Genomic DNA, 27,290 nt, shown 5'->3' on the forward strand with positions numbered 1-27,290 from the left:
AAAATAATCCTTATGCCAAAGTGGCATATTTTGGGTTGGCATTTTATGATCCCCTTCATTTTTGAAGTCTATTGTAAGCATCAGAACTCAGCACATACATATATACAGTTATGTTTTAATTGTCTTCTTTAAATGTGCCCTAAATTTTGAGTATTTTTATTTTCTATGTATTCCAATTGTATTTATCAATTAAAATTAATATATCCATACAGTGTTATTAATGTAATTATATATATTATGATTACATATAATATACATTATTAGGACAATTGTATAATTATAGTCATATAATTGAGTCTGTATACATGTATGTGTGTGTATGTATATATATAACATATATGTGTGTGTGTATATATATATATATATATAAATATAATAAAGTAGAACTTTATTTTATTGATAATTCTTAACTATAAAATTTTAAGACAAATGGAGAAAGGTCATACAACTACACCATGAACTTTTTGAAATCAGACTCTCATGTTTGTTTATTTATCCCTAACATTTGATATAGTACACATACCCATACATTTGATAGAGTATACATACCCATAGGCATCCATTAAATCCTCATTAACTAATACGTATCTATAAAAATGAATTCCTCCCATTTTCTATTTTAAAGTCTGATGGTGATATTTAGGACGACAATATAATGTGGTAAAATTCCAGAGTACATCCTTCTGAACTATCTATGGACACTTCATTGAAAATAAACTGGTGGCAAACTAAATTAACATATTAGGTACTTTTGTGACTATTAAATATAAAAGACCTTTTCAGTGATTGCTAATATATGTTACATTTAAAGGGTAGTTTAGATGTGCCTCTATTTCAGATAGTGGTTTTTAATGCAGGTAGAAAAAGCCAAAATAAGTGGTATACTCATAATAACTAATTAAGCCTAAGTGCACTCTAATGTCATAGTATAGCAATAGGTACATTACAATGAGATACTACTTTCATAAGGAAATACTGTCTCCAATGAATTATACACAGAGAGAACTGTGATTTGGCAATTTAGAGGAACATTCTAATTATATGGAAACAGTATTTCCTTATCTGTTTTGCCTGTGGCTAGGTTTATCAAATATTTTATTTTACCTGGAATTGCTATTTAAAGATCTCCATAAGTGCTTTAAGTATAAGAACAAACTGTATTACTTTTTACTACTTATCACTTTATTTTTTTAAAAAAAGAATACTTTGTTGTGAAAATTTTATTTCTTAATCATAAAATAAAGACTTTCCAGTTCCTTTCCCCTATGGTATTAAATAAAAAATAAGCAAAGAAATTTTTTAAAAATCTGATATTCTGTCTTTTTGAACTTAAACCTTTACAAGAAAATAGGCCCTCAAAATTTGGACAGATACTACTTACTCAAGCCACAATGAACAAGTCTCTTGGTTCGAACATTCTGAACCAAGGTGTCAGCCCATTCTTTCCAATACTGACACTGAGAAAAGTATCACTGATTATCAATTCATGGTGTTAGATATTCCTGTTTTTCAAAAAGAAAAACCTAAATCTGAACACACATTTAAAAGGTGAGGCTCCAGATGATAATGTTAAACAGAATTTTTTAAAGCACACAAACCGGTTCTACTCTCCTGAGAACTCTACAGTGTTGTTTGGATGTCTGCAGTTGGTGACCTTTGTTATCTGCTAGCAGTTTAAGACCAGTAGTCAGTAGCTTTGCCCTTAAATTTCCCCTCAATCTCAATGATAATGGAATAGATGGAACCAAATTTTCCCGTAGAACCCAGAAGTAGAAAAGTACTGGGAAGCTGGGAAGCTTAAGCGCTTCTTATTTCCATTTTCACATATTTTCTTCTCTTTCATTCATTAAGGAAACAATTTTTGTCACCTATTTTGAATTCAAACTTAATCATTCTCTCGCAAATGTTTGTGCCTATGTCCTTACCCTATAATCTAATTCTCAGGCATTTGATTCAGGGATCATCTGCTATTCCTAGCAGGTACACTATTAGAAGCCTGATTACATTTCTGAAACTTATGTTTCTAGAATCTCTATTTCTGCTAATTATCTGAATAATCCTTAGGAGATTTTTAAATTTATGAAACAAAAAGGAAAGAAAATATCCTCCTCAGTAATTGCTACATAGATACAATCTGTGAAGAGCTTTGCATAGGAGGTGGATCCAGACTGGAATAAGTCATTTTATACATGACTCAACATGGTATCGCATCTGAGTTCACCTTTCTGATCTCTCAAGGGGTTTAGTAACAGTAAAACAGAATCTGTTTCTTTTTATACAGCTAGGCTGGTGGCCTCACAATTGAAGGTTTCAGTGATGAGTGGAAGTTCAATAAATATTTGTTAAGTAATATATCAAAAAGAGATATTACTGATGTGCTTGAAGCAGCATAGATGCAGGTGTGTTGCTGTTGTTTCAAAGCATAATTGTTTAAAAGCTTGCTAAATAGTGACGTTTATTTTAAGAGCAGGAAGTAGGGAATATTTTCTAAATTTGTCTAATGTTTATTCATTTTGAGAGAGAGAGAGAGAGAGAGAGAGAGAGCAGGGGAGGGGCAGAGAGAGAGGGAGACACAGAATCTGAAGCAGGCTCCAGGCTCAGAGCTGTCAGCACAGAGTCTTACCCGGGGCTCAAACCCATAGACCGCGAGATCATGACCTGAGCCGAAGTTAGACATTTAACTGGCTGAGCCCTCCCAAGAGCCCTGGGGATATTTTTATAGTTAGGATACTGGCCAAAAACAAACAAACAAACAAAAACCAATCAAGAACCATGTAATTTAAGGTTTGTTATTTTTTTTTTTACAAGAACATGTAACTTCCACCTACTCTTTAAAAAACAAGAATAAAACTAGTCTCATTGTAGTAAATTAGTTTTAACTGGTTTGAATATTTTGACTATTTGGGGATAAATGAAGTTGTCAGCTGCAAAGAAGAGTAGAAATAGGGAGAGAGAGAAAGCCCCACAAAAGTACAAAGGGAAAGAAAAGGAAATACTGTTGAGAATCAGAAAGGGACTTGAAAAAGTTAAAGTATGAGATTTACAGAAGTCCAAGATAGGCCTTTGTGGAGCAGTATCATTTATGAAGCGGGTTCATTTTGTATTTTAGAGATTTCATGTAGATTAACCATGTACTAGTCCATCATAACTGATCTGCCTGCCGTTGCTTCTTATACTGGAGATTCAGAATGCACAGATGCACAGTTCATTCAGTGGGCTGGAGTCTGGAAGTATCTTTATAGTTGTTCTGTTTGCCTCAAAAATTAAAATAAGCTATTTGACACTACATAAAATTTAAGTTTTAAAGAATTTATTCAAGCCGTTTTCCAAATCTTCCTGTATTCTCTGTAGACCAAGACATTTGCATCCAGTTCCTCAGCAAAAACCTTAAAATTGTTTGAGCTTTGATATGCAGTGTTATAGTTGTAGAACTTATGACTTACAGACTACTTGTATATGCAGTACAAAATTGCCATTACTCAAATAGCCCTACCAACAGTATAGCCCATCTCTCTGTGCCTGTCCTGAAGCAGGAGGTCACAAACTACACTGGGTACAAGAATCACCAGGGTTGCTTCCTTAAAACACAGATTCTTGAGTTCCATAGTTCCATACCCAGAAATTCTGATACAGTAGATTAGGGGTAGGGCCCAGAAATCTGTGTTTAATAAGCAAATCTCCACCCCTGAGATTTGGTAGCCAATGGTCCTGACCACTGCTAGTTGAATAAACATCTTGCCCTAAGGAGTTATCTTTTATGCTAATATATACTGACTGGGAACTAGCTGTAGCCATTTGTTTTTGTTTTGTTTTGTTTTGTTTTGTTTTGTTTTGTTTTGTTTTGTTTTGTTTTGTTTTAGAGAAGGGAGGGCAGAAGAAAGAAAGAATCCCAAGCCAAGCCCAACATGGGGGCTTGATCCCAACCCTGGGATCATGACTTGAGCCAAAATCAACCGAGTCAGCCAGGTGGTCCTGTAGCCATTTGAAGTAGCCATCCTTCTTCCCCAACCATCCTGCACTGTGGCAAGGTGCTCCCATGAGGTGTTTCCAGTGTCTCGGAGTAGATTTCAGCAATCCTATAGAAACAATGTCACAAATGTAACCAAATGTGACTTAATTACCAGGACTCTGCTTCAGGTTTAGTGTGAACTAAATTTAACTATTAGTTAGGTGCACAAGGAAATTGAACCTGTCATGTAACATTGTTTCTGAGGGGGAAAGAAGGATGTGTTCAAAACAACAACTTAGAAACTGTTTGAATTGCATAGACAAATTAAGAACAGTTTAAATTTGGAAATGACCTTGTTTTCAAGGTTAGATTGCCTCTGATTTTGCTGTTTGCAATTCCATGACCTAACGTAATAAAGTGAAACAAGCCAAAGTTAGTGTTCCAGTACTATAATTTCTACAAATTGCAGTATTGTCTTTTCTTTCATTTGACCTACATGATTACTTAGTTCCAAGGCCCTTTTCTGCAAAAGAAGGGTATGATATGATAAAATAAAAATTAGTTCTTCTGGGGTGCCTGGGTGGCTCAGTCAGTTAAGCATCTGACTCTTGATCTCAGCTCACGTCTTGACCTCAGAGTCATGAGTTCAGGCTCATGCTGGGTGTGAAGCCTACTTAAAAAAAAATAGCTGTATTCTGTTATCTAGATACTGTGCTATGGGCAACATGTCCCCTTCCCATTCTAAGGGTGGTAATAATGAGCAACATGCTTTATCTGTTCCCTCTCCCACTTTGTTCCTTCTTCTTAATATAACTCAAAAAAAAAGGATGCTATAGGATTCTGGAGATAAAAATCTGCCTCAGGCTAGAAAGAAAAAATATTGCTGATTTGTGCCTGATGATAATATTTGGATTCCCCAAAACCCAAAATAAAATGAACTAAAAAAGACTACAGTTTATGTTATCCTTATTGTTCTTATTTTCCCAGGTCACTTAGAAATTTTGGTCTTTTGTTGTTTCTTAATTCCTTGGCATGTGGCTAATGCTCAGGTGTAAAGTCACCATTTCATCGTGTTTACCCTGTTAGAGCTTTTCATTTCTCTCCACTTTGTACTGGTCAGCATGCAGCCTCCTCATTGGAGCCATACTGATGAACACATGTAGCATATATATGAGGGCAGTTAGGTAGAAGGCAGACCAGAAAATTTTTCCTCATGCTTCTTGATTGGATGAATTCGAGGAAAGATCTCATACAGAAATACAGTTGAATTTTCTTGAAAGACTGATCATCTTAAATGTGTATGGAGCATACTTTTACCCTAAACTTTTCTGATTACAATTATATATGTGCATATACAAGTATAGAAGTGGGAAAAGATGTATCTGCGCTGTGTATTATTTTGTATACATAAGATTGGCATTTCCAAATAACCAAACGTAAAAACAAAAATTGTCCCATTTATGGCCAAGTACACGTGCATGCCAACAGAAAGACATGATAGTATTAAAACCATATGCAATTCTAGCCATTTTTTTTCCCTTTTCTCTTCATGGGTATTGCATGATGGTATTTCTAATACAAATACTAATGTGCTTTGGAAATAATAATGGCACTCGCAGGTCTTTCATCATATTGTATCACTGCTTTATCATATTAGGCTAATACACTGCGAGAGTTGGTAGAACCTCTCCATGCCAAATCGGATCCACTTCTGTTGGCACTCAACCCATTGGACTCACAGATTGATAAGCTAATGTTTAGAGAATTTAGATCGGAGAGAGTCGGCACGGCGCAGACTCAACATCAACCTCTTGCAAGCAACTAAAATGGCCTCGTCCTTGCTGTTTATAACAGAAAAATGACTTTTAAAAAAGGTTAGATCATCAAGTGTTTTGGATTGGGGGCCTCCCTAAAGGGATATTAAGAGGGGCAGGCCACTCTTAAGAAGAATGCAAGCTTCCTACACTGGGACTAGCGTAAGATCAAAGCCTATCAAGATGGAGCACAGTGACAGAAAACTGCCGTTTCTATGGGAGAACAGAAGGGGAAGGGTACTGACCGGGGAAGGGCTGTGTGTCGTGACACCTCAGTTGTGTTCTCCTGACACCAGGAAAGGAGAGGGATCAGCTCCGATAACTAGACAACCCTGGCTATTTAACGGACTCTTTGGTGGCCTCTTTAAGACAAAGCGAGGAAGCAAATTCTGTGTATTAAGTGTATTTTGCATTTTTAAAACTTGACGTGCTGTATTGTACTAAATTAAGTGTAATCTATTAAGGCAAGGTATACACAACCTGCTCTGAAATTTACTATGTTTATTCTATTATAAAGTGTATTCAGGTGCAACACAGAGACTGCTTTCGGTGACACTAATGAAGAAAATTCCTCATGCCAGGCTTTATTAGATTCCTCAGCTAAAATCCTAACTTTCTCCTTATTTCTTGGCACTTGTATACAAATGGTGTTGCCTCATAGGACAGGCATGAGCTATTCTTTTTCTGTAAAATTTTCCAAATCTATAGGCTGTGGTTCTCACTTTTGAAAAAGTATTTTGTCTGGATGTCTTTCGAACTAGCTTCAGATATTATTTAATACTATGTAACTGGGTCCCCTATGGCTCAATAATGCTTATTTTTCTTCTGTAGTGGATGTGAAATTTCCTTAATTTAGTTGGATTAAGACACTCTGTAATAATTTCAATGCTAATTAATGGATATTTCATACTGTGCAATGAACAAATAATTTAACATTGTATTTGGAAATGTTTTTTTCCTTCCTGTCACCGCAGTGTGTGGTATTGCATAATGTGAATACCTGTAAAAATATAAATTACTTAAAAATAAAAATATGACCAATCGGTATCAAATCTTTTTAGATAGCTAAATAATTTGCTAAGTATGCTTGATAGTAAATATCTTTCCAAAGAGGAGTAATCTATGCTTCTTTTCCACAAATGGAATTTGTGTTGTGAATAAAATCACATTGATCTGCCTTACACTTGCCTCTGTGCTCTAACCATTTTAATGTGTTTTTTAAGTATATATAAAAATGATGGTTGTGGTATGAAGAAATCCATTGAAAAGCTTTTTGTTGGCATCTAATATTAGTGGGATTTTCTTGGGTTATTCTCTCTGTTTAAGTCATGGTAAATTGTTATGATAAGAAAAATTTTAGTTTTTTCTTGTTAAGGAATATGGTGACTCCACATTGATTTTTTAATATAATCATCTCTTAGCTTTGGTTTTAAACTGTCCCCTTTATGAATTCCCATCTGAGAGCAAGGTACTTTGACCTACATGTCTCTACTAGTTAAATTTTCTATATCCTATGGGCAAATCTATAATCTGTCATTTATGTTTGTGATTGTCCTTCAAAGAACCTTCCTTTTGGATCAATATATCAATGCCAAGGACACCAAGATTTTGCCATCTGTACTATTCATCATAAAAACTACTGTAGTGCCCTGAAAATTTGACCACTGTCATATTTGTGGCAGTAAACCACACAATTTGGCAGAAATTACATGCTTAGAGAATGAAGTGTAGAATAAACTTCAGTTCTGTCTCTTTTGTCACATCTTTTAGGAAGTAAGCTTTCATGTTGTGCAGAAGGGATTGACTGACACTAATATGGGCTATACTTAATTCTGATGAAGCACAAGGTCATTCTTGCAGGAATAGGCTTCACATGTTCTTTAAAAAGAGGATTCACTCGAGCTGTTCTTTTAAAAGAAAGTTTTTTCTCATTTGAAATCATTTTTTTCATCATTATTATTTTGCCTAAAAGAATATAAATTACTTCTAATTATGAAAAGGATGGTGGGGTACAGAGCAACAAGTAAAAGCCAGCTTTTAATATCTTCTGCCTTTTTTTTTCTGATATAACAAACTGCCCTCCCTCCAGTTTTACAATGCTAGACATAACTAGTGGACTTATATAAAAACATGAATTAAGAGATCTAATATTTAATTATAAGACAATTCAAATTACAGTGCAAACTCCTGAATACATAATCATCTTTAGCATAAAACCTAGAAGCATTAAACCTGTCTACCTTGAACCCATTAAACGTTTGTCACCTACATATAAATAAGTTGTTTATTATGGCATGGTAGTAAATTAGTATTCACAGAAAATATTCCCGAGTCTCAATGCAAATATTAATTGCCCTTCTTGACAAGAATAGTACTCCACATACGTGACGCCCTCAGCCTGGAAGCCTCAGAGCACTCTGCGGCTGTACAAGAATGAATGCCTCTCACATCTGACTGGTGACTAATGCTGCTATGTCCAGCCTTCTCTCTCACTTGTGACTTAGCTTTTCCCAGCTTTCTGCATTACCCTGCTGTGTTGCGGAAGGAACAACTGTTTCCACGAGGACATCATTGTCCAATTTTAAAAGAGCACGGTTCCCTTCCAAAACATGTACCAGAACTGATTATCTGTTGTTGGCTTGGTTCTTCAAGAGCCCAGTTGGTATATGCATTTCGTTTTGTTTTATTTTTATTTTTTACTCTCTTACAACATTGCCATTGCACGGTCAGGGAAACGGGGAGAACACCAGCATGAAATTTTAGGTCTCCAAGTCTATATTATGCTCTCCTTAACGTTCACCAAAGAAACATGAAGGAAATTATACAATACACTGTCAGAAAAATTACACAGTCACCTGATGGGGAGTCCTCTTTGGAGTACTTCACTTTAAACGTTGGGTACAAAAGGCACTATGCCAGGTAGAAGAATGGGAAACGCAAAAGAGAAGGAGGTGTATTCTGCTCCGGGAAAGTCACAGTCTGTCTCTGAAGGAGAGTACATGCAGTGCCATTAAGGTTCAGGAAGAAAAAACATTGGAATTTCTCCTCAGGTTTTATAATTCGTCCTTTCGAATTTATTTTCTGTGTCTTTTTTATAACATGCATATCTATTAATATACAGTAATACATATATGTAGGTTATCAACAATAGAAGTGTTTTAACTGGTAAAGATGCACACTGAAAAAAGTTTGGAAACCACTGAGCATGAATGTAGGGAAATACGTCGACCCCAAGACCTTTCAGTGTATGAGAAATGCATTATCATCTGCTAATAAGCCACTCGCAAGAAAGTTCCAACAACGTATTATTTTGCGTTAGCTAATATTTTTCCTTGAACTTTTCTTTATCACCACCTGGAAGTCATGTGCCACCTGAGACCGCCGGACAGTGAGCTGTTGTGATACCACATTCCTAGAGTCACCATATTTCATAGTGTAGTTAGAGTATAAATGAGACAATAGGGGGTCTTCTTTCAACCCTGCCAAGTAGGACACAGCCAGAAATGACCTCCCCAAACACAGAATACAAGTTTAATCCATCAGTGACTTTATTGTGATCCTCAAATCTATCAATGAAATTTTATATCGGAAAGAGGAAATTTATATGTTCACTTTGCTTTTAATAAAAGTGGAAGAGTATGTCATCTGACACAGGATCAATTTGCATATTGTAAAATAACCACAAATAAAATTTGGGAGGGAATTTATTCCTGCCGTAGACCCAGAATTCCTGAGTAATTGGATACAAATTAAAATTCCATTGTAGCAGCTGATACACTTCCTCATTAGGAATTGCAGAAGGTTCCTATGCGCATCCTGTGGTTTGCATGCGGTCTTCTGCATTCTGCCAACTTTCAGAAAACATTCTGTCAAATTGCAAAAGAGCTGGTTTTCCGCCAGTGCTCCAAATGGCTGAACTGGTACACTGAAGGGAAGTCCATTGGGAAGCCGAACTCAACAACTTCTTGCCTCATCTTCGAAAGCAAGCCTCTTCTAGAATAAGAAAAGCCAAAGTTGAAAAAAGAGAAACCAGAAGGGAAGTGAGGAGATGAAGAAGAGGGCAAAACGAGAAGAAAATAAAGGTGCTTTCATATTTTCAGCTGCAACAGTAGCTCCAATTGACTTAATTGCTATTCATCTGAGAAAAAAAAATCAAGGAAACCAATTGAAAATTATAAAAGAAAATAAAGGTCTGTTTTTGTCTTGAATGTTGAGTTCTGTGTTGTTTTGACTGTTGAGCACAGTGAATCAGATTTATAATGTGACTTTGCTCCTCACCCCCGTCCTTTAACAATAAAAGGACTCTTTGTCTGGTCTTAAAATGTTAAGTAATTGGTGGCATTTTGTGGTAGCCTGGCATCTCAATCCCTCATCCTTTCTCATCCCACTGCTCTGTCTTGTGGTGTTGCATATGTGTATGACGTGTATGGACTGGGGGGGAGGGGAGCCTTACTTATCTCTAATAGGAGCCGCACTATTCCCTTAATATACTTGGAAATGTTTCTGTGTTCCGTCTCATTGTGATTCCTTGTTCAAATGTGCTGCCCAAAGATAAATCTATATTCAATTCTTCTTAACAGCTGTCAAACCAGATTCTTCGCAAAATTATGTTGTCCTTTGCTTAAATGCTTTTTCCCCCTTAACAGCAAGAAGGGGGAAAAAAACTTTCCATTTTTATTTATTTAATAGCTGTGTTTGTCACTTTTTAATATGAAATCTTTATTTACCCTTCTTAAAGTAAAACCACATTGAAATTTTACCAAAAAAAATCAGTTCCCTAGCCCAGTATTCCACAAACTTTGAGAACTGGGGAGAAAGAATGCTGGGTAAGAATGTTTTTAAACAAAATATATACGTGCTACAGTATTAGCTACTATGGAAGGTTATTGTATAATAAAAATTTACTCTATAAAATGTAAAAATACTTCTGCCTCCCTTAAATCCTGAAACTCTCATCTGAATCCCTTTTTTTCTTCATATTCTTTCAAAAACTGAAAAACTAATAATACAGTAGGCCACCTGATACATTGACTACTGTAATTCACATAAGTCAGGCCTTCCATCCCCCTTCACTCCAGCTCTACGAAATTACATCTGGCTTTAGATGCAGTCTTGCCCTGAGGCAAAAAGAATGAGGACTACTAATTCCTTAGGGTCCTTTCCTGGCCTGTGATTTTATGAAATGGAATTATGCTGTTCAAATATATCCTGTTTTTACAACTCCCATTTAGTTACTCTGAATGACCTTATGATTTTGTGCCTTCCTGGCTCCAAACCATTCTCAGTCATAATTCCCCATATTACTTTCATCTTGCTCTTAACCCACAAAGCAATTCCCTCCTTTTCACAGTCCTCCACTCACCCATCCCTCGAAATCCTCTAGGTGTTGCAGACATTCAAGGATGAGCCAACAGAGAATTGAAAAGCTGTTGTTTAAAGGGGTGTTTGTATTTTCATAGTTTTAATTTAGGTACATGATTAGGAAGTTAAAAATTCGTTATAGAGGAATTAATGATAGCATGTGCTGATGATAACAAGGAACTTTCTAACGGAAAGACTCAATAACCATACCTACCATTAGTTGCTAACCTCAGCAGTAGCGCCAAAATTTGAGTACAAAACTGAAATGAAGCTATTTTTTAACCCTAAAGGTGATCCTTTCAAGTTAAGGTACTGTGTTTATGGACTTTGGGGGCACTTTAGGTACACTCTCAAACATTTTTTTAGAATGCTCCTTTTTAAGGAATCCTCACAAATTCATCAACACCTACTGTTAAATACACAGTTGAAATGAACACTGGCAAAATTGGCAGTGTAGAATTCTTGTTAAAATCATGGATTCTGGAGCCAGACTACTCAGTTGCAATTCTGGCTCCACCATTTACACTTCCTAAGTATGTCCTTGAGCAAGGTGCTTCCCTGCTGTAAAATGAAAACCAAATACATCTACCTTCAATATTGTGAAAATTAAAAGAGATCATGAATGTTAATCATTTACCCTTCTGCCCGGCACATACAAGTGTTAACTAGTATTGTTATCAATTAGCGATTACAGAGTCCATTTTTTTTAACTAGGTCAGCAAACCTAAAATATTCATATGGACCATGGTAGAATGAACAACATTCCATATTTACTCCTTGAGCCAATATAATTAGTATTCCTCAAATAGGATTCTTTGGCTCTCTATTAAAGGAAATGTGATATAGCCCTAATCCTATCTACCACTCAAAGCAAAATCCGAGTTTATCTTTATCATTGTTGAGAAAGATATGACATCAATATTCAGGCAATTAAAGAAGAGGATGGGAGTTTGATTTATTCAGATAGATCTAAGTTCCTTTCCTGAACCAGTCTCTAATTTTTTTTCTCAAAAGTATTTAATTGAAGTATTGTCCTCCCAGATCTTACAAATGCTATGTAGCTTCTCTTAGTATGTGCCAGATTTTTCCTTACATTTGCACATAAACATATTCTCATATTTCATTTTAATTAAAGCAATATTTTTAATGATAATATATGATAATTTACTGTATTTACAATGTGGCAGGCATTACTATGGCAGTCACATGAAACCTAATGATCTTCTATGGTACATTATTGGAAGATTTTTGTAATCAAATATACTCCAGTGAATGCCATTCCATCTTATGCAGTCTGGAAAAATGTAAAAACCAGCTCATTCAGTATTGCTAAACCAGGAGAGCTCTATTAATCAGCACTTCTGTGCTTCTCAGTATAATGATAAGGGATATTCACTAATGTGTTAAAATATTAAATTATGTGCAGGATTGTTTCTGTGTTGTGTACCTTTTGTACTCTATCTTTGAACTTAATGGACTCAAGATATGTATGGTGATTTGCTATTAAGAGATATTTTGTTAATCAAACATCTTATTATTTGACCATTTTAAAAATTTTACCCAATATAACTAGCAGCTGTGGGTTTGTTTTTTTTTTTAATGTAATAGTGTTTTCCCAATCATTCATTATTCTGTTTCTCAAATGGTTTGGATTTTTTTTAGTAGATTTTTGGAGTATCCGATAAGTGTTCATTACACCAGATTCATTTCTCTCTTTTTTTTGCACATTGCAGGTGAAAGTAGGGAAGAAAAGTTAGGAGATTCATTGCAAGATTTATACAGGGCATTGGAGCAAGCCAGTCTGTCACCACTGGGAGAACATCGCATTTCAACCAAGATGGAATACAAGCTATCATTTATAAAGAGATGTAATGACCCTGTGATGAATGAAAAACTACACAGGCTGAGAATTCTCAAAAGCACTTTAAAGGTAAGATATGAAATGGAAAGAGAAATTCCTTTCAAGATATTCATTCTTGAAGTCAGTGGATTACCAGATACTCTAAATGAAGAAATACTAAATGGGGAGGTGGAGTGGACAGCAAGTAAACAGGAAGAACCTGAAACTGAGCTGTTCCCATAGGGTAATAAGTGCATAAAGAGGAAGTAACCTTAACTTTTCATTATCATATCAAAGCATTGGCTAAATGTTATTTGACTTAATTCTCAGAGAAAACAGGATGTAATTAAATTTTTTTCAAAAATGTGAGGCTGGTGTTATTCCTCAATCTTTCATTTTCCTAAGATAAATATGCCATGTAGTTATTAATATAGTTATTAAAAGAACACAGTAAGCATGCAGAGTGAAATAGTGGGCACCAAAAGGCTTTGAGATATTTGGTGCCTATCTCCTGCAGCACATTTGGAGTGCAGCCACAGTGATTCATGTTCCATATAGAAATTTTATAATTGTTCTGTTTACGCTATCGGTTCCAAGCTCACATGTTACTTTCTTATTCTGCATTTCCATAAGTGCTTACATTATCTCCAGTCTCTTTATTATACCACCCCCATAGTGGGGAGGAGGTAGTGGAGAGAGAGGAGCAGAGAGGCAGGAAATTGAAGGAGGCAGAAAACAGAGCCCCCTCACTGTGAGTGTATATGAGGGGACAGGGCCTGCTGTACAAAAACTCTCCATAAGCAGGCCTTGCGCCCTTGAAAAATCAAAAACAGAAAAGAACTACCACACAAAGTATGTAGTACAGTAATCTCAGGAAACAAAAGGTCAGAGGGCTCCTTTGGGAAATATTTCAGATCCATAGTATACTGCTGAGGTTTTGTGATTTTAAAGCATAGATGAGTACGAAAGAAACAAAATAGAAAATGCATGATTTGAAAAAGTTTCCAGAAGCAAGCAGCCAAGTTTTCAGAGTAAATTAGCTTTCAGTTGGTATTCATGCAAACACTACTGGAAATCCGTGGGACAACTTAATAGCCTTTTGGTAACTAAGAGCAGAATTTTAAAAAGAGCTATAATATTCATAAGAATAATTCTGCTAACCAGCCCTACTCCAAAGAGTAGTACCCCACCTTCCCACCTTATAGAGCACCCCACCCCATTCAGATCCAAACTGTCTAGTTGCGAAAGCAGAGAGGCATTTTGAAGCAGTTCGGGCTGACATATTTTAAAGACCTGCTTCTGTCTTTCTTTCTAAGCACCTCACCCCTGTCTTTTACACTCTGGATTCCCTAAAAACATTTACTTCCAGTAGCAAAGAGTTTGAGTTCCTGCCAGTGTTCAGTTCATTGAGTATTGGTGCATCACTAGGTATGTGACGCTGTGCTCCACTCTCTGGGGTAAAGATGATGAAAAGTCAGTGTAAAGAAATGCCCCTCATTGATAAAACCAAACTAGGAAGCCCTATACTTTTCAGTGTGGGAAATTAACAGAGAATGCAAATCTCCCATTAGGGAAGGATAACTGCCCAAGCAACCTTGGATGTGTGTAGTCCCTGGAATTGTCTCCCATCCAACTACTAACCAGGCCCGACCCTGCTTAGCTTCCGAGATCAGACGAGATCGGGCGCGTTCAGGGTGATATGGCCATAGACTGTGTAGTCCCTGGAATTGTAACAGACCTGCCTCCCCAAGCACAGGACAACTCCCAACATCCTCGGCTGCAGCCCCATTGTCCCCACCTGGAACTAGAACAACTACTTAGGTACCTTGCTATCTTTCCTTCCCAGCTCTCCCTACCCACCTCCTGAAGAACATTCCCTAGACTTCCCTATCTCTTCCTTGAGCCCTTAAAAGACAGGCCTTACGGGGTGCCTGGGGGACTTATGGGACGCCTGGCAGGTGCCTGGGTGACTCAGTTGGTTGAGCTTCTGACTTCGGCTCAAATCATGATCTCATGGTTTGTGGGATAGAGCCCCCGGTCCAGCTTTGTGCTGACAGCGTGGAGCCTGCTTCGGATTCTCTGTCCCCCTCTCTCTCTGTCCCTACCCTGCTTGTGCTCTCTCCCTCTCTAAAATAAACATTTTCCACACTATATGTCAAACTAGAATGTAAATTTTAAAAATAAATAAAATTTAAAACAAATTAGAAAAATATAAATAAATATAAACATTTTATTTTAAATTTTTTAATGTTTATTTTTGAGAAAGAGAGTTGGGGGGAGCAGAGAGAGAGGGAGACACAGAATCTGAAGCAGCCTCCAGGCTCTGAGCTGTCAGTACAGAGTCCAACCCGGGGCTCGAACTCACTAACCTCAAGATCATGACCTGAGCCAAAGTCCAACGCTTTAACCAACTGAGCCACCCAGGTGTTCCAATAAATGCTTGAAAAAAAATTTTTTAAAAGACAAGTCTCAGCTTCTCAGACTGTCTCAACTCCCTCATCTTCCATCCCCCTTCCCACCTGGAAGACTCACTTCTCCCACAGGTGATAGCTGTGCTGTACTGAGTTCTCTCATAATGGAGCTCATTCTTTAGCTGAGAACCAGCCCCAGCTGAGAAGGGAGGGCTACTTTGCATCGCAGACCCCCATTGCTACAGGAAAGCAGTCATGATGTTCATACAACAAGAATTATGTATTTGTAGTGAAAGAAGGGCCATGTCTTCTCTCATGCAAGGATGCAGAGCTAACCATCTGGCAGGAGAGACAGAACAGTGCAAGACTAACTCAAGACAGAATGTGAGAGAAGTCCACTCAGTGGCACTGATAAAGTGTCAGGAGGACATAAATGAGGAAGAAAACCTTTTTTTCCCATTGTTGAAGGAAAGCTTTAAGAAATGAGAGGCATTTGAACCGGCTCTCAAAGAATAAGGAAGGTTTCCATAGGCAGAGACAGGAAACAAGACTGGCCAAGAGTAAAAATTAACCACATACAGTGGGCAATACAGGCATACCTTGGGTGTAGAAAAAAGTACACTAGAACTTGATTATAAATAGCTGGGTTTGAGCAAACCAGAACTGTGTCATATGGGCTTCTTAATATTTACATATTAACTTTTTATTTTAAACTTGAACAAAAGTCTGTACCCAACTTAACTGTTGAATCCTTTTGCTTTTCAGGCCAGAGAAGGGGAAGTAGCCATTATAGATAAAGTCCTAGACAATCCAGACTTGACATCTAAAGAATTCCAACAATGGAAGCAGATGTACCTCGATCTTTTCTTGGATATCTGTCAAAACACCACCTCAAATGACCCATTAAGTATTTCTTCTGAAGTAGATGTAATCACTTCCTCTCTCGCACACACTCACTCATACATTGAAACGCATGTGTAAGTGTATTCTGCCCTCTGGCCATCTGGTACCTTTTGGTACTTTGAATAAGTATATGAGGTAGTTTTATATCAGTGTGTGGGACACTTGACAAGCTATACTTTAATGTTACCAAACTACATGAAACAAACCATATATGGTCATTATACCACTGTCTTTAATGAGCATTTGTATATTTTATATGCAATTAGTGCTCAGCTTATGTTTACCATGTGCAAAATCAACTGTCTTCAATGACTTAAAATTAACTTTTGCAAATAACTCTGAAGACAGGTGGTCTTCAAGTAGTAAAACCACAAAAAGGCAGTTTTCTATATAAGGTCATCTTTTCTCCCTTTAAGTTAATTTTATATAAACAAGACTTCAAAAGTAAATCACATTTTTTCAGGTGCAGACATCCTTGTGGGTGGGAAAGAATTTAAACCTTTTTTATATTTATTAAAATGTTCTAAGAATTTTCTTAAACATTGCACAAAGTTTAATGCTGTAGTTTTATTTTTGTGAAATGTAGATGTGCATACAAGAGTTAAGCAAAATAGAAGAGCATCAACATAAGAAAAGTTCAGGTATCTAATATTCGTCTTAATAGTCTATTAACTTGTGAAAGCTGGTTAATGGAAGTATTATTCCAAATCTATGGGGACACTTAATGGTGTATCAGGGCAAAGCTTTGTAAGATGTTTTTGTAACTAAGACCAAAATTGAAGATAGAGCTGCTTTATTTTCTTGGTTTAAATCTTCCTTTATTTTTGTAGTGATGAAATGCTGATTGTGTACAGAGGAATTTGAGAGTGGATTTTTTTAAAACACAGCTAATTCACCCAGAAAGGCAGCTAAGATAGATATATATGTGTGTGTGTGTGTGTGTATATATATATATATATATATATATATATATATATATATATATATAATTTTAGCCCAAACTCATGTTTTTAAACTCCAGCTCCTAAAACACAAGGTATAAACTGAAATGACTCAACTTTCCAGTTATTTTTCCAATTTTCCCCCTAGTCCATTAATTAAGCTTACATAATTATACTTCAAGCAGGGGAGTAAAATATGTTTAGTTACAGGCTGGTGTGTGTTCTAATATGAAAACAATGTTGAAAAATAAAAATGTGCCTCTCTCCTGAGGAGCAAGAGGATGATGGTTCATTCAGAGATATATTACAATGAATTACATGAAAGAAATAATTTATAGAGGTTCTTCCTAGCTTCATGAATTGTTCTGTAGAGTGGATGAAGTCTACGAAAAAGTACTCTTCACATATTTCCATTTATAAGTATCTCATTTTTGAAAGTGATCACAGCATGATAATGACTGTGCTGCTTTTTAGTGTCTGGCTGCATAACGTACAAGTCACAAGTTGCTGTTTTTTTAGGAGGAGGAAGGGGCCCTCCTTTACTATTCTATATCCTAAATCTACTTCTAATCAGCTTTATACTGTTGCCTGTACAGCTCAGTGAATGTACTTTCATCTCTAAGAGTTCAGATATATGCCAGTGAATATTTTTTGCTGTAGGGGAGGAAGTAAAAACTCCACAGCAGGGATCATTTTCTTTGCTTTTGAAATCAACATTGAATCACTATCGTTTTGCAGACTTTGCACACTGTACAGGAGAGTGGCCTTTCTACAGCACATTTTCAGTAATCCTATATTTAGTCAAAATGGATGAGAAATCATGTATTAATGTTTGTATGGAATTTGGGGTCTAGTGTAATATTTTTATCATTTAAAAAACTATTTGTAAAAACATTTATTTACTGCATGGATATTGACGTACATTAAATTTGTGGAATTTTGTATATGTAAAAAAACAAAAACCTCTTGTCCTAAAATGAAGTGTGTTTGTTACAGGTGTTTAGACTTGTTGATGTTTACTAGACCAAATGTGTACATTCACTTAAAAATATCTGTACCTGATGGATGTGTCATGGATACAGCAGCAAGGTTGTACCCTGTAAACAACGAGTTGATGGAAAGACTAGCTGTGTTGCTACTAAGCAGCTTTTACCTTTGTAAAGTCAGCTCTGTTGTTTTAAATGGTAAAAATTAAACTAATGAATTTTAAAAGACTCGTGACTAGCTTAGCATGAAAGAGACCTTTTAACACTATATTTATCTGTACATTTTATTGCATTAGTTTCAAATCTAGGAGAGAGGCAGCACTGTAAACTGAAGTGAAATAAATTTAGCTCTTAATGAATCCTTACAAAGCACCTACTTTATTCATGCAGAGTTCCTCACCACATTTCTTTGAGACCTAATCACAGAGCCATCTTCCCCCTACCCCCTTCCCTAGTTATCAGTTCTAACTTTGCCACTCCACTGGTGGTATAAGCCAGAAGCAGCAGCTGTTCAGGGTATGCAAGTATGTTTTCTGAGACCCTGCAAAATCAAGCTGGTTTCCCACTTAACTGCCACAAATTGAAAATTTCACATACTCCTCTTTCCTCCTCTGTTGATTCTTGGGAAGTTGGGGGGGGGGGTGCACCACCAAAAATAAGTTATTGTTTTTTGGGGTTGTTTTTTTACAAATATAACCTATGGTATGTCTGCAGAATGAACATTTAAAGATGAAAGAAACAGGTTTGGGTTTTGCTAGATGTGCCGCTTAACCAAAAGAGCCTGATTATTATGGCTCAGGACTGCTGAGATAAAACCAATGAATGGCCTAAAGCCAAGGCAAAAGCAGGCTAGGGATTAAGGATGAGGGACACAAAAACTTAACCTAGTATACTTTTTCCAAAAACAAGTGCTTTCTTAGAGATTTTTTTTTCTCTCTCAGTTCTACATTTATATTAAACCATCAGAACTATAAACATGGTTCTGGATCATAAAATCATAGCTCTCCTTACAGTGATTTCATGCTATTTAATGAAGGCACTTTCCCTTCACTATTTATTCAGATAATGCCATATTTTCGGACTATTTATTACAGCTTTTATAGCTAACAATTTTCTAGGTTTTGTATATAATTTCTTGTACATTTTTGGCCTTGTTTGGCACAAGTAATCAGTCTAGCACCTAAGGAAACACTTTAAGAGGGAAAACAGGGTCATATCTTCTTTGCAAAAGTCCATCTCTAGTCCAGCGTGAGTCTTCCTAGACTTCCAGCTCACTGAAGCCGATTCATATATCCTTCTGTTTTGACTCATCCTGTCTCCCATTCTCAGCTTAAGGGGATATGTTCCTGTTGGGCCAAGCCCTTGTTTGCATATTTAAACTTCAGAAGCCGCCCTGCTCCCAGAGTCCCATTCTTAGGAAAAGCCTACGTATTACTCTGTAAACCTGCTCAAGCGCGACTTTTTCTCTCCTGTCTCCCGGAGACTGCACTAACCCATTAAGCCCAGCATTAAATCTGGCGTTTCTCCGAACCCTCCCTCCCTCTCCTCATCCCCACCCTCAGCCAGCTGCAACACTGCACACTGGAGGCCGTTCCAGGCCCAGGGTAGCGCGCAGCCAATGTCCTCCCAGCGGTCCAGGTCGAGGTCGTAGCCCACCACGTTGCGGGTAGACACCTGCCGCGAATCCCGCCACTTGAGGCCGCCCAGCAGCAGCGCCGTCTCCTCCACAACGGCCAGCCCATAGCAGAAGCGATCATAAGGTAGCGGCCGCAGTCGAGTCCACTGGTCCGTGCCGGGCTCGTAGCGTTCTATCTCAGAGAAGGGCTCATAGCGCCCCAGAAAGGCGAACACCGCGCCTCGCAGCACAGCCATGTGGTGCCCGAAGCGGGCAGTGCTCATGGGCGCCCTCTTGCTCCACGGTCGCTCCCCAGGGCCCAGGGTGTACATGTCCCGGAGGCTGCTCGAGCTGCCCTCGCCTCTCCCCGCCTTACCCCCAGAGATGTACACGATGCCGCGGTCCCCGATGGCCCCCGCGTGGCCATACAACGCCCGCGGCAGCGCCCCGGCAGCCGTCCAGCGGTCCCGGCGAAGGTCGTACATCTCTACCGACGCCAGCGCCTCGCCGTCGGCGCCCAGACCCCCGACGGCCAGGAGTGCCTCGCCCACCGCGCCGCACCAGAAGTGGGCCCGCGCTTCTCGCATAGCGGGCACCGCCGTCCAAGCGTGGAAGCGCGGGTCATAACGGTGCACTTGGGCCGTGACGGCCCGCTGTCCGCCTGCCAGGGGTGAGGAAGCGCCGTCCGAAGGGCTCTCCCCGCCCAGGACGAACAGGAAATTGCCTGCGGTGCACACGCTGTGCCCCAGTAGCGGTGCAGGCAGCCGCGTGAGACTGCGCCAGCGGTGGTTGTACACGTCGAAGGCCACCACGTCTTGGGTGAGCTCCCAATCCTCCTCCTCCTCTTCCAACTCACCTTCCTCCTCCTCCCCCTCCTCCTCCTCCTCGGGCTCCGCCATGGCGCCCCTGCCCCTGGCTACCGGCGGTGGGGCCGCGACCTCCTCGGTCACCGCCTCCCGCGCCCTGCGCCCTCCGACCAACAAGATGCGAGTTTGGGGGCTCCGGACGCTGGTCTGCTCGCCCTGCACGAGCGGCTGGCGGGAGGGCGCAGTGTGGTAGTTGAGGGCCTGGATAATGAGGCCCTTAACCCGGGCGGGCAGCACGAGGCCAGAGCCCGAGTACACGCGCCGCAGCACGTCTGCAGGTACTAGGCCGAAGCGAACGCGCTCAAGCAGCGAGGTGCAGTAGGCCAGGCGTTCGGCCTCAGGCTCCTGCCGCAGCCAGGCCAACGCCAGACCCAGCAGCCAGGTCTCAGGCACCCGCGCCACGTCGGGGGCACCCAACACAGCCTTCAGCGACGTGGGGTTCAGTTCCAGCAGCCCCGCGGGGCCCGCGCCCCGCACCAGCAGCTCCCGCAGGTGGCGCACGATGCAGCGCTCGGCCACGCCTAACGTGTGCGCCAGGCCGAAGCGCGCAGCCACGTTGGCGGCGAAGCAAGAATTCTCTGGAGCCAGCTGGCGCTCCAGGTAGCGACCGCACAGCCCCAATGCTTCGGTGACTTGCAGATAGCTGGCGGCCTCGAGCGTGTCCTCCACCGTGTCCATGGAGAGCGGCAGCCAGGCGGTGTAGATGAAGTCCAGCAGGCGCTGCAGGCCAGCCGCCGACGGCACGTGCAGGTGGATCACGCGCGCCCTGGATTCCCGGGTGTGGCTCTTGAACAGGGCCCTGAAGTAGTCGCTGGAACACGCGAGAAGCGACCTATGGGCCGGGAACTCGCTGCCCTCGGCCTCCAGCGTCACATCGCACAGGAAGCCCTCCGCGCGCAGGGCCTGGTAGCCGGTGAGCAGTGCACCGCCATGAGCTTTACAGTAAGATAGAAAGTAACTCATGATGTCCAGGGTGGAAAGCGGCCTGGCCGGGGCTGGGGGCCGCTGGGCACGGCCAGAGTCATCTCGGGGCACCGCTCCCCTGGGTCCCCCACGCGAGCCGCAGAGCCCCTAGCAGGGGCCCATTTTTGCCTGCTCAGCTTAAAGCCCAGGGCTCCTTCATCCAGGCCTGCAGATAGCCCTGTATCCCTCTCAGAGCAAACCCGGTCGGGGAACGGTTTCCATAAGCTCCTAGCAGCAAAGGGCACGGAGTTTGGATTCTTCCGGAGGGTGCCGGATTTGGTTCCGGCGTCTGCCGAGGCTGCCAGCACGTTGCCCAAAGCCCCCTCCCCGGCCCAGTTTGGGAAGCCCACACCTGCGCGCCAGGGGCCGCAGTGGCCACACACCATCACCTGGAAGGGCTGAGCTGAGGGTGGACTGACTCGGGGTGGGGGTTGCTGGATCTCCGACGGCGCAGATGCAAGGATGTGGCCCGCCTCGGGCGTCCCGGGAGTGCGGAACGAGGGCTCTGGCCTCCCGGGGGTGGACGAGGAGGACGGATTGTGCGGGCACCCGCGAGGGCCGGGGACAACTGGGTACGGGGCGGAGAGGGGGGTGAACTTGTTCCGCGCGGAGGATCAAATCAAAGCCTGGGGGATTAAGAAGGGGGGGCGCAGGTCAGCGCGGCGCGTCGGAGGCATGATTGGGCGCCGTACATAACATGCCGGTAGCTCACAGCGACAGGAATAGCGCGCGGCCTCGGCCTCCCCGGCGTGCCCCGCCCCGCGCCCCGGGCTGCTGGCGGCGAACCCAGGGCCGGGGCGCTGGAGGAAGCGGCCCGGGCCTGGGACTTGACTCCGGTGACCCGACCAGCCGCCGGTCACCAGGGGGTCTCGGGAACTCGGCTAGGGCTGTGGGAAGCGCTCACTGGAAGTGCGCCAGTCTCCCGGGACGCTGTACCCGGTGGTGTCTGGGGGAGAGGCGGACGGCTGGGTCGGAGGAGTGTCGACCCCCTGGTGCCTTTGCGCCTGGGAAAGAAGCCCCTGCTTTGGGAAGGTCCTAATTAATCTGGCAGGGGCGGGGATTAAGCGGCGATTTTGCGCGCTGACACCCAGGAGGCCGCTGAGTTGAGAGCTACTAGCGGGAACCACGCCCGGGGGAATCTGGGGCTCCCTGCCAGGGGCGCTTCGTTACACGCCCCTCACCTGGACTCACCCTTTCGAGATGCTGGGCCTACTCTGCGCCCTTCCCGAGGCGGCCCGCGTCTCCCGGGCTGGTTCGTCTCACATTCTGCGCTGCGGGATTTGCTCCTACCCCCGCTCCCTGACCCCAGCTGAGTTCTCCCTTCCTGTTCTTGGACCCAACACAACCCATCCCTTGGCAAAGTGGACAAGAAGATTGCAGGTGACTTGGATTTTCTGCCTTTGAATGACCACTTCCTTTAAGAAAGTAATTCATTCCAGTTTCTCTCCCTGACTTTCCAGACTCTGATCTGATTACTGCCTGCTACATCTTCAACGCTGTGACGAGATAATGGGCAGTAAGGAAGGTCACAAAGTTCCGTAGAGGCTAGAGTTTCATAGGGCCCCATTTCATGAAGTTATTTATAAGATGCACCCAGCACAGAAATGGTGACTAAAACCACCCAATCTTGAGACATTAGGAAGCATTTCTCCATCTCCTCCATCCTCCTCTTAAATAACTAAATGATTAATATAACTGTTCTTTCTTGCCAATTTGGAGCTTCTGTGTTTTGCTTTCATCTAGAATTGATTTTTCTGTTTTCTAATGCAACCCCTCTGGCAATCTGTTCTAAGTGAACCTTTTGAGAGCATCTGAAATAACTTGCATTTCTGACAGTTGGGATTGTGTTTCATAAAAAAGAAAAAAAATGTCGAATGAAGGATTAAAATGAATCATTTTCTTCCTCTTATGCCATTGTACTTACAACGTCTCCAATTAGAATTCTTGAAGTGCAAAAAAATATTAGTGAAATGATCCTGCTTTCTTTGTCAGAGATGGAACTGCATTATGACTTAAATTAGCCAAATTATAAAATGCAGGCAGAGGCTCAAGTTAAGGGCTTACTTAAACTCCAGAGGCTAAAAATACTCCAATTTGAATTCCTAATGTTATAACTACAGATGGATTCAGGCGGGGTGCTGGGTGTTTTGGGTTTTTTTTTTTTTAAGTACTAAAATTTCTTAGTTCAAAAATAAGATACCAGTTTGGTTCAGTGTGCACAAATGTGAATGGTGAAATTAAATGGACTTAATAGAAATTTGCTAGAAGGGATATTATAGATCATTTAACCAAACTCTCCTTTTCCTCTGCAACTTCCTTGTTTTTCTTTTCAAACAAATGTAGCAAATGAGCCCCAGAGAGAGTACAGTTTGTCTGGGTGACTTGGATATTGAGTTACGGAGTCTGGACGAGAATCCAGGGCTCTCTCCCCACTATATTATGTGACCTCTGTATGATAAAAATAAAATAGTGCAACACAAAGATTACTGAAACCAAATTTCAGAATAGTAAAGTTTAAATACAATTTTTAAACACGTTTTTTTACCCCAGAATCAATCACATCTTGTCAGGTCTGTCCATCATCATGCATTTAGATTGAATGCAAAATGTCACACTTACTTGAAAATAGAGATGCTGTGGAAGACTCTACATCTTGACATCAAAAAGTCAATTGTGCACAATAAGCTTGTGTTCATTGCCTGCCCAATATGCCAACTTAATGTGTTTTGCCATTGGGGATATAAATGAATTGTGTTAATTGAAGAAATTTTCATATTGGGTGTGTTTCCTAGGTTTTCTCTAGAAAATATAACTATCAGTCCATCCAAGAACATTTTTTTCCTTTGAGTAACGTTTGCAGAAAGGGTCAAAATTTTAATTTTTGTGCAATATTAAGTATACTAAAAAACATTTCAGTGTCCTCTTTTTAGTTGTTAGATGTGTGTCTTAAGTTGGGTCCCCTAGAAGCAGGCTCTGCAACCCAACCTGAATGCTTGGTGATGAGCACCTGTGATAGGATATGATCATCATGTTAAAAATGATCTGCTATGAGTGGCCTTCCCCATTTAGACTATAAGCTCCTTGAGGGCAAGGACCGTTTCTTGGTCTTTTTATTTCTAGCCCCTGTCACAGTCTTTGGCATAATTAATGTTGGGTTGAACAGATCTAGGTACCTGGTGGTACCATCAGTGGGAGGAGCAACAGGTTATTAAGAGGAACTTGACAAGAACAATTAGTTCCTTCTCTCTGGCTCTCTTTCTTGCATTCACACAGCTAGGGTTGAAGACACATCCTGGTCAGGCTGTGAGCTAACAACACTAAGAATCAAATGGGTAACCATGGGTGGCCCCTGACTGGACCCGACTCTTCAGAAAAGGCCAGACCACCTCATCCAGCCCCCACTGCAAGCCAACACTGTCCTGCAGCCTGACTCCTTTACCCAGATCAGTCCCACATGGCTCTTGGCATCTAGTCAGACATGCTGCTGCTACTCCTCCCTGGAGGAGGGGCCCCACGTGCCCCAGTAGCTCCGCTGGGTCCCAGTTCACATGGCTGGGCTTCTACTGAAGGCCCAGATATGCACCCCGGCATGCCTGGTGGGATCCTGCAATTTGCTCTGAACCCTTCACCCCTTGTCAGAACTGTGACCTCCTGTCAGCATTCCCTTCCATACACCTGAACCTCCTGTGAGAGAACCTAGAACCGCAGTCCTCCATGCATACACCTTACTTGCCACGTCAGGGTGGCACTGCTGTCAGCCATGGAGCCCCACTTGGCCTGAATCAGTCTTGTCTAGCTCAACCTACATTTCGTAGTCCTCGTTTCTAAAAGAATTGTGTATGTTTTAAAAAAAATCAAAAATTGCAAATATCCACATATAACAGACACAGCATTTCTTTGCAAATGTAATGTGCTTTCTTTGGTAACAGCTTTATTGAGATATGATCCACATACCATATAACTCACTAATTTAAAGTGTACAGTTCAGTGGTTCTTAGCATATTTACAGCTAGGCAACAACACTGGGGTCTAATTTGGGAGCATTTTCATCCCCTCATACAGAAACCCTGTACCCTTTCTGCTGGTAGGAATGCAAACTGGTGCAGCCACTCTGGAAAACAGTATGTAGGTTCCTCAAAAATCAAAACTAGAGCTACTCTACAGCCCAGCAATTGCACTACTAGGTATTTATCCAAAGGATACAGGAGTCCTGTTTGAAAGGGGCACATGCACCCCAATGTTTATAGCAGCTCTTATCGACAGTGGCCTAAGTATGGAAAGAGTCCAAATGTCCATCGACAGATGAATGGATAAAGAATATGTGGTATTTATATATAATAGAGTATTGCTTGGCAATCAGAAAGAATGAAATCTTGCCATTTGCAACAATGTGGATGGAACTAGGGTGTATTATGCTAAATGAAATTAGTCAGAGAAGGACAAATATCATATGACTTCACTCATACGTGGAGTTTAAGATACAAAACAGATGTACATAAGGGAAGGGAAGCAAAAATAATATAAAAACAAGGAGGGAGACAAAACAGAAGAGACTCTTTTTTTATTTTTTTTAATGTTTTTATTTACTTTTGAGAGAGAAACAGAGTGCCAGCAGGGGAGGGGCAGAGAGAGGGAAACACAGAATGGGAAGCAGGCTCCAGGCTCCAAGGTGCCAGCATAGAGCTCGACACAAACGATGACACCATGACCTGAGTCCAAGTCATATTGCTTAACCGACTGAGCCACCCAGGTGCCCCAGAGACTCTTAAATACAGAGAACAAACTGAGAGTTGCTAGAGGGGTTATAGGTGGGGGAATGGGCTAAATGGGCAAGGGGCATTAAGGAGGACACTTGTTGGGATGAGCACTAGGTGTTATACATAGGGGATGAAGCACTGGATTCTACTCCTGAAATCATTATTGCACTATATGCTAACGAACTTGGATGTAAATTTTTTAAAAAATGAAAGGAGGGAAGGAGGAAGGAAGGAAGGAAGGAAGGAAGGAAGGAAGGAAGGAAGGAAGGAAGGAAGGAAGGACCAACCCCTGTGCCCTTTAAACAATCACTTCTCTATGCCACCAAGCAGCCCTGGCCTCAGCCCGAGGGAACCACTTATCTACTTTCTATCTCTGGATATTTCATATAAATGCAGTCATACAACACCTGGTCTTTTGTGACCCATTTCTGTGACTTACCATGTTTTCAAGCTTCATCCGTTGTAGTGCACTTTTGAGGAAGAAAACGATTATGTATAGTAATAACATTGGGAACCTTTTCTCAAAACCACAAAACTCTAAACTGTGCTTGTTTGGTATTTAGGATACTGTTTTTGGCAGGTTAACTCTTTATCATCTATCTTCAGTTCTCCTTTAAGTCCCAATATACTTCCTTCTTACGTAGGGCTTCTGGCAGCCTCCATAGAGAGCCTGTTACTAGAAATAGGCACATTTAAGTTAGCTATCTGTGAAAACATGATCACAAACAATAAAGACATACAGTAGAAAAACACTCCCGTGTCATCTTCCCCCTGTTCCAAGACCACTTTTTGTGCACAGGAAATGTATTTTATCTTTGTGACATGCAGTTCAAGCAAAAGAATTTCAAGGGACGGGGTGTGTGTGTTAATCACATGTGATTTTG

General features: G+C 41.0%; 2 protein-coding genes and 1 pseudogene across 8 annotated transcripts in view; 1 reads left to right on the plus strand and 2 right to left on the minus strand.

The window, feature by feature from the left end:
• Positions 1-18,564, plus strand: part of CNKSR2 (connector enhancer of kinase suppressor of Ras 2) — a 299,979-nt gene extending 281,415 nt beyond the window's left edge. For 5 of the 6 annotated variants that reach the window (XM_058713719.1, XM_058713721.1, XM_058713722.1 and 2 more), the window contains 2 exons: positions 12,858-13,054; positions 16,141-18,564. In XM_058713719.1, coding sequence (XP_058569702.1) covers positions 12,858-13,054; positions 16,141-16,356 — 413 coding nt within the window. In that variant the 3' untranslated portion in view covers positions 16,357-18,564. Of the gene's footprint in view, positions 1-5,606; positions 6,945-12,857; positions 13,055-16,140 lie in introns of those variants that run through there. The other variant, XM_058713724.1, reaches the window with a different exon arrangement.
• On the minus strand, positions 9,288-23,102 carry KLHL34 (kelch like family member 34). Of its 2 annotated transcripts, none has more exons than XR_009257183.1 (2): positions 22,841-23,102; positions 9,288-9,756 (listed from the first exon to the last, which is right to left on the minus strand). XR_009257183.1 is itself a non-coding variant. In XM_058713725.1 (2 exons), the coding sequence occupies exon 2, from the start codon at positions 21,647-21,649 to the stop codon at positions 19,694-19,696; it is 1,956 nt and encodes a 651-aa protein (XP_058569708.1). In that variant the 5' UTR covers positions 21,650-22,275; positions 22,841-23,101; the 3' UTR covers positions 18,474-19,693. The 2 variants fall into 2 exon arrangements, 1 of the variants encoding a protein (XP_058569708.1); XM_058713725.1 differs by lacking the exon at positions 9,288-9,756 and adding an exon at positions 18,474-22,275 and having other exon boundaries at positions 22,841-23,101.
• Positions 14,565-14,675, minus strand: LOC131503250 (5S ribosomal RNA; annotated as a pseudogene).
• Positions 23,103-27,290: the final 4,188 nt, after the last annotated feature.

This window comes from Neofelis nebulosa, chromosome X (genome assembly GCF_028018385.1).
Source record: "Neofelis nebulosa isolate mNeoNeb1 chromosome X, mNeoNeb1.pri, whole genome shotgun sequence".
Classification (NCBI taxonomy): Eukaryota; Metazoa; Chordata; class Mammalia; order Carnivora; family Felidae; genus Neofelis; species Neofelis nebulosa.